Source organism: Eurypyga helias, unplaced genomic scaffold, assembly GCF_000690775.1.
Source record: "Eurypyga helias isolate BGI_N326 unplaced genomic scaffold, ASM69077v1 scaffold9570, whole genome shotgun sequence".
Lineage (NCBI taxonomy): Eukaryota > Metazoa > Chordata > Aves > Eurypygiformes > Eurypygidae > Eurypyga > Eurypyga helias.
In genome coordinates, this window is record NW_010225130.1 from 57661 (window position 1) to 65716 (window position 8056).

Consider the following 8056-nt stretch of genomic DNA (forward strand, 5'->3'; position numbering starts at 1 on the left):
ACCTTCCTTCCTTCAGTCATTGTCTATTATTTAGCCAAGTTAAATTTCATCACCCTACTTCATAAAATGGAAAATTTCTAACCATTCTGAGGTGAGCTCAGATATTTAATCTTAACGCACAAAGAATAAGTATTTTGCAGCACACATATATTAATGGTGGAAACTGATAGCTTCTGCAATTTAAAGCTAAGGATCCAAAAGTTACTTTAGTTTTATAAGCATAAATATGCATGTTTTGAAAGTAAAACATTTCATCTTAATAAGCAAGTTTTAAACTCTTACAGTTACTTGTAATCCAGATGTAGCTGTAGATTGAAAAAACCCCATTGTTTTAGCTCTGTGTTGGTATCATTAAAACAGAGTGCTCAACTAAGATACTGTTTATGAATGTATGATGCAGTTATGAATGAATGTCTGCCCAAATGAATGATCTGTGAAAGAGAATCATTCAACTCTGCTTATTGCTGAGGGGTACACCTTCCAAATACAGTTGGGTTGGGGAGGGGGGGAGGGGAAAAAAGGGGCATAAATTCTTTTGCTATTTTAAGTGGAGCAAAATTATCATAGTCACAATATTTCTGTGACCCACTGTCAGGTATGTGTACAGTCAAGTACTGGAGTAGGGTCAGCAAAATAAGTATCAACAGTATGAACAGAATAAAACTGCAAATATTAAGGGAGAGTTTTTGCAAGGCCTTCATGTTGCATATGTTCATACTTGAGGCAGGCTTTCTAAATATGTAATTAAATATTCAGCACATGCTCTTTTTGCTCTCTGAATTTTTTGGGGGATGTTAAAAATTTCACCTTACCTCTCAAACTTTGGTCTGTGTCAATATTTTGATAAGGTGAAGTCAAGTCTAACAGTTTGGCATATGATAAGAATTACATTTCTTCTTCATCTTATGAGAAGAATATTCGTTTAGCATTCGTCTCGTGATTGTTAAAATCAGATCTTTTTTTTGTGCATTGTTTTGTGACTTCATCACTTTTCTTCCTTTTTCTCATCAAGTCATTTTGCCAAGGGGGCTCAATTCCTGAGCTCTTGCTCTCGCTGCTTTCTTCTTGGAAAAATGCTCTCAGTCGTCGACCTGCGGTCACCTATGTAAACTCTGACCAAGTTTCAGCTATCACTGTATGTGTTCTTGTTGCATGCTTCTTGTCACTGTAAGGCTATTTGCCACTAATCTTGAAAGTAAACTTGAAGTTTTGTCACTTCATATAACACCTTGTGTATCCTGCTTTCTGAAAGTCATCCAAGGTGCAAATTAACACAAGTGTATTGCAATAATCCTGTAATCGTTCTAATAGGACAAAGTAGAAAGAGCATCTGGTTCATCACTGCCAGAATTATAATCCCAAATTTGCCTACTGTTTGACCCACTTGTGTCTTGACTAATAAACAGCATGATATGGTCATTTTTTAAACAGCTATTGCTAATTCTTCTTAACACAACTAATTTAGGATGTTTGTAAGGTCCCTGTGATGCCTTTGATATAATGACGTACATGTGGGTTAATTCTAGCTAGAATGGGAATACCAAAAATATAAATGTTTATGCATTAAAAGGTGAAAGGAAAAGAGCTCAAGGATGTTCTGGCTATATGCCACATACAGAAAGCAGATGTAAATTTTTAGGACTACTTATGTAAAATTTAAGCATCTGTAGTTAGTTATGATTTGAAGTTTATATGCCAGGCATGGAAGTGCTGTGTATCAGAAACTGGTAAAATGTTGGTAGCTAGTATGGTAGCTTATTGCTCAAGGTGGATGAGGAGGTGTTCAGATTATGATACTTGTGTTACAAGAAACCAACAGGCTTGACTGGTTGTGTAATTGGTTTTTAATATCACTTTCTCAGCAGTGTTATCAGAATCAAACCAAAGCTTTCAATGATCTGATGATACTTAAGACTATATTGGTATCTTGGCTTCTGCTTCCTGAAGAGTGGAGAGCAAGCTGTACGTTTAGAGTTTAGTTAGGATTCCCGAGACTTCTAGAATGACCATTTTGATGACCAGTACCTTATTTCTTAAATTTCCAATAGTGGAGAGTAACTGTAGGCTTTTTCAATTAACTTTGTGGTAAAAACGATGCAACTGCCTTGCCTTTGTCTGTCAAATTCATCGCTCTGTTTGTGGAAACCTGGAACAGATAATCTATACTGTTTGGTATCCTTAAAAATGCTACTTTCTATAAGGAAATCTGTGGATTTTTTTAATATGTTTAAGTTTTCAACTGCTGAATGAAGGTGTTTCAACTTTTGGTGTGAATGAGTTGTAATAACTCTTGTTGAATTTTAACGATGGGGCTTCATAAAACACAGTAAATAGTAACTGCTTAGAAGGATTCATCTCTCAACCTTTGGTAATAGGCTCATGTCCTCAGTGTCAGGTACAGTGGTGGTTAACCAAAAGTGGGTTAAATTCCTCAAACATTAAGGAAGTAAATACTCTTTGAGGTTCATCTGGGCAAACTCTTTTTTTTTTTTTTGCTGTGTTACCCCACTGTGTTTATGGGCAAGGATGTTACATATACGTTACTACAATTCATTGGTACTGCACAACTGTGTTTACAGGAGGTCAGATGATTATCATGAAAGCTATTTGGAATGGAAATACTCTTATCAGAGTCTAGTTTCAAAAAACTTTCTCATTTTGCTATGACAATAAATAATACCTTTATAGTTAAGGTTTTTTTTTTTTTGTTAAAGCTGTAAGTTCTGAAGCTCCCTTACCAGCCACCAAGGAGCATCTGTGTCCTCAGCTCTATTTCTACAGTCCATCCACGGGTGAGGAGGACTAGAAATTAAAATGTTCTACCCAGCTCTAATTAGAAACAAAATTTCAGTGATGGCAGGTGTCATTTGTACGCCCAAAGTCTCCCCATAAATAACATCCAGTTCTGTATCTGAAGAAAGCTGGAATATATCACAGTACAGACTGTGTGGCTTGTCCTGTGGAAGCTTCCAAGGACTTGGAGAAAACTCCTGAAAAGATTGAAAAAGCCTTCTAATTATTGATGTCAGCACACATCTTCAAGGCAATTGTTAAGCTACACAGTATTTACAATGTCTAAAGCAAAAAACTCCCACCCAAACCCTCTTCTTTCCAAAAAATAGAAGCTATCTCTGCCATGTAACTAGCATAAGCACATCCCATGACAATGCTTTTTTTTCCCCTAGAAAATAGCTGTCAGAAGGGCCTGTAGGACAGCATCATAACTAGGACAGCAGGCAGTGCTGTGTGCAGACCTCTCCTCTTTCTGTCTCCCACTGCTGCCCTTTCCAAACTCCCCAGACAGCTCAGAAGGGAAATCCCATAAGAATAAGGTGTCTGCTCAGTAAGAGCTGAATTTATCCCGACTAGTGCTGCCTTGATAGTGTGCTCTGTTTTGAGAAAGCTGACTTTGTCTAGGGGGCAGCAGATGCTGAAAGGCTTTCTTCTTACTGTGCCCAACCCTCTGTGCTTGCTTCAGGAGGGTTCCTTTGCCTTTAGCCATCTTTTGTATCTCAGCAGCCCTGTACAGGACTTGCTCCTGGAAGTTTTCAAGGAGGGAAATGGCTCCTGCATTCCCTTTTCAGACACTCAGGAGCAGAAAAGAACCTTGACAGGAAGGCTCATAGGAGAGCCTGCCCACTAAACGTAACATTTCCTTGAATAAAGGAATTAAGTTTGCAATGAGTATATAAAACATTGGTGTATCAGGAGCTTTGCAGAGAGGATCAATTATTTGCATGGGTTTCCCCATCCTCGGGTCTCACACAGCAGTTTGGACGCTGCTTTGTGTGAAGGAGTGGGGGAGGGCTTATTTTTTTTCCTCTCTGAGAAATTTAGCTTCCAGTTTTTGGTTGGTTCTGTGCTTCTTTCTCTGCCATGCTGAAGGGATCAGGCCAAAACCATGGGTGTTTGAGGTAGTACTGTGATCTGTCAAGTGGGGAGTTCAGCAACTTAATGTAATGGAGGACTTTCCTTTTGGTCAAAACAGCAGTGGCTTATGTTGTTGTTGATTCCATGTGTAGCAAGTCATCTCCTGGGCTTCTCAGCATCATCTGGGCAGGGTTTTTAATTAATCCCCCTGATGTTGCAGAGGACTTCGGCAGCAGTCTCCTGCTCTCTCTGGTGCCAAACTCTATAAAGTGATTTTTTTTTCTTTTTTTTTTTCTTTTTTTTTCCCCAGCAGGATTGTTCTAGGCTGCCAGGAAGTGTGTGGCTGGGACATTTCGGTCATACGTGAATAGGCAGCTGCTGCATAGCTGCCCATAACTGCAAGAGCCACAGTGGCCCAGAGATTGTTCCTGTGGGCTCCACTGCTGAGCTGGGCCCTTCTCAAAAGCTCTGCTGTAATTAATAAGAAACGTTCTTGGATGAGGTATCTGAGAATTAGGATAGAAAGTGGAAGGGTTTTTTCTAAAAGGGCTAGTTGGCATTGAGTAAATTAAAAATACTCCCTTATTCTGATACTTTATGGGTAAAATAAAGAAGTTAAGATGCTACTTTCCATTCAACACTTAATTGCTCTTAGGACTCGAGGCAGGGAGATTTTCCAGTGGTAAACAGCCTTTCTAAAACACAGTTAGCATTAATTAACATTCATGCTGGGAATTTAATCAGAAGCAGCAGATTAGCTCTGTTTTCTGCACCGTTTTTTTCCCCCTTGGATATGGCTGTTCTTGTACAGGCTGGAAACCTCATGTTCGCAGCAAGGAGCTTGTCCTGGGGCGTATGTCCCCCAGGGCTGTCACAGAACAGCATTTGCACATCAAAGACTTTTTAAAGAAATAGAAAAGTGCCTTTCTGAAGAATTAGATGCTACAAGCTTTCCCTTGAACTACAGCATTAAATTTGTACTACAACCAAGTGACTTGCAGCTATCCCTGTTTTACTAATTTTATTCAAAATCAGAGGTTTTTGTATGGATCATTGAATTGGGTTCCTTGAGGAATGATATTTCAAAACTGCGTGTTGTAGGTTGAAACCTTAGTAAAAGTACTTTATTTTTTAAAATTGTGATACCTAGTATATATGTAAAATTAGTAGGTAAAAATAGCTCCGTGATGTTTTCCTCAAAATTGTTTGAAGAGCTACATGCAGATTAAATGGCCTTTTTTTTTTAATCACTTGAGTTATTTATTGGCTTTTTAGTAGCTAGACAGTGAAATTGAGTTCAGTTTACTTGCTAGGATACGCTCCAGTATTGCAATAGAAGCACTATAGAAAAATATAAAGTAATGGGAAAAGCATGTAATGTGTATGTGTATATATAGATGTAAAAATTGAAAGTGCTCTTCCAGTGCAGGATGGATGTGATTCCTATCTAGCAAAGATGCTATTTCTGGTTTGATTTTTGCTTTTATATACAGTCATTGATTAACTGACAGAAGCGGGGGGGGTGTGTGTGTGTTCAGTTATTTGTTAGCCAGTTTTGCTTAAAGCTTGGGGCAGCCTTGACTAAAATCAAGCTACAATCAAATGCTGTTTAGACTTCTACCATTTGGGACAGGAAAAAAGGCTTTGCTGAATCTGGTTGGCATTTCAAGTTAAGGAATTTTGAGGGCTGAGCAGCTTTTAAATAGGCATGCTTAAAGGGTGTTTTGTATTTGGGTTTTGTTTTCAAGGTATCATGCCTGTTTATTTGTGGCAAAGTGCTGTATTTGGGTTAAGTTGTAGAGACTGTAAATAATGTATGTTGTATTTAGAGGATTGCAAGACTATATACCTCTTAAGAGTTTTTTTGGTTTTAAGTTTGTCATCATTGTTCCTTTTTTCCAGAAGTTTGGTGTCAATCAGTCCAAGCCAGAATTTACAGTGGATCTCAAAGGGGCATTGATTGACTGGGCCTCAAAGGACAAATCCAGCAAAAAGAATGTTATTGAGGTGATTTATTTTATTTAAATGCAGAATTATATGTACTTTAATTACTTAATGAATTTTCTCTAACCTTAAAATCAAAAACTTTTGAGTTTTCCACATTTATTCCTCCTCAAATGTACATGTATCTTAGTACCTGAAGGAATGTCCATGTTTAATATGTCTGTATGGGATATGCTTTTAAATCTTAAGCAGACTATTATTTACTGGTTTCGCTGCTAAGTGTTCTTGAATGGCTGTATATCAGCAAAAAGTTATTCCAGGGAAAATTTCACTTTTAAATTCTAGTGTGTTTATCAATGCTGATATCTGGTTTTATTTCTTTAAAGCTAAAAACCCGCCAAGGAACTGAGCTCTTAATTCAGTCTGATAATGACGGCTTTATTAATGAATGGTATAAAGTTCTTAACTATACCATCAACAATCAGGTATGTGTTTGAATTGTGAAGGCTCTATTATCAGGTAATGTTAATCAGTAAAATAATCGATGTAGTAACTCCTAGTGCTTCACGTACATCTTCGTTTCCTGATTTTTCTTGTGTGGGATGGAGGTTGAGGATATGGCAGTTCCTGGTGGTGACAAGTGAAATATAATTAACAGTGTCAAAGGGAGAAGGATGGTCCACTGGATTAAGAACCAGCAGATGTCTGTGGGCTGGCCTCCGCTCAGAAATTAGTTTCCTTCTGTGGCCAAAAAAAGTGTCCTGGCTCAGTGACCTGAAAGGTTCTGATAGAGACCGTAAATGGGGGAGGACGGCCAAGGGAGTGCTTCATGACATACATTAGTCAGCATTCGATACTACTGTTCACTTAACTTGAACTTCAGGGCAGCCTTATGAAAAGCCCTGGCAAAAAACTGTTATCTCTTCTGATCAGACAGCGTAATGCCACTGTTTAATCAAGAGAAAAGTGGTCAAGCATTTGCTTTTGATATTGCCAAACAAGATGTACCAACTTTTGAATTTGGAAAAAGTTGGAGGAGATCTTGGAGAAAATATTCCTCTCGTATCAAGTTGACTTCATCTTATTCTTAATTTGTACAGTTACGTGCCTGACTGCTGCCCATAAGTTGCACTTATTACTGTCGATGTCAGTGGCCTTAATTTCACTTGGCTGTGATAGTGTTTTCAGCATATGGGCCTTTTCCACCCAAACACAGCATGCTAATATGAATGATTTAGTTTCTTTCTGACTGCTCATGGTTTAGGATGCTGATCTTCTGTGCTCTCCTTGTGTGTAAATCTCATGACTTAACCAGGCAAGACTCAGCGATGCCCTTCTCCTGTCCACAACCCTGTGTAACACAGCTGAGGTTGCTGCCTCCCTGCTTCAATATAAATGCAGATGGGTAGGCTGAGGTACAGCGCAGATGAGTGTGAGGTATCACAAGGTAGGTTGAGGAAGCGAGTGGTGGAATAGGGAGAGTTTATCAGCACTCTGGAGGAAATAGTGATGCATTACTGCTGGGAACTGGTAGCCAACAGACCTAAGATTACAAGGTTCAGGAAGTTAGAGACTGATAACTTGGAGCACTGAAGCTTTGGCTACAAAACTCCATCAGATCTGAAGCAAACTTTTAATTTTGGAACTTTATGGTATTAGTAGCAGTGAGTATCTTTCCCAGGACAGCTATGGCTAGTACTAGTGTGATGAGATCTTCCTCTAAAGAAGGTACAGCTTAGATGCTGGTCTCTTTGCTCCTTCAGGCTGCTTGTGTGGCAATACGCCGTATGAGAGGAAGAGCTGTCTGCAAAGGATGTCACTGCTCTTTTTTACATACAGAAACGTCCAAGCTATTAGATTAGACTTGTTCCATAACACAGACTAGATTCCAGGTGATATTTTTTTTTTGGTGAAACAGTTAGTGGCTTTAAAATTTCAGTCCTAAAATGCTTTGAGGCCTATTAGAGAGCACTGTTCAAATGGTCACACTGGCAGAGGGATCCTTAGCGGGGACATTAATTGGGCAGTTGAATATATTCATCTTCAAAGTGTAAAAAGGCTATCCAAAGCTTTTGAAAAGTGACAAGGAATGAGGGCATTTTAAACTAACGTTAGCCCTTCAGGTGCAATTTAGTTGAAGTCATAGAATCACAGAATGGTGATTCTATGGAAGGTGATTGGGTTGGAAGGGACCTTAAAGATCATCTAGTCCCACCCCCCCTGCCATGGGCAGGGACACCTT

At 38.9% G+C, this 8056-nt stretch overlaps 1 protein-coding gene across 6 annotated transcripts in view; it reads left to right on the forward strand.

Annotated features, from left to right (window-relative positions):
- ARHGAP12 (Rho GTPase activating protein 12) overlaps window positions 1-8056 on the forward strand; it is a 70238-nt gene that overhangs the window by 52574 nt on the left and 9608 nt on the right. For all 6 annotated transcript variants that reach the window (XM_010148214.1, XM_010148223.1, XM_010148231.1 and 3 more), the window contains 2 exons: window positions 5776-5877; window positions 6201-6299. In XM_010148214.1, the coding sequence (XP_010146516.1) occupies window positions 5776-5877; window positions 6201-6299 (201 nt within the window). The remainder of the gene's footprint in view (window positions 1-5775; window positions 5878-6200; window positions 6300-8056) is intronic.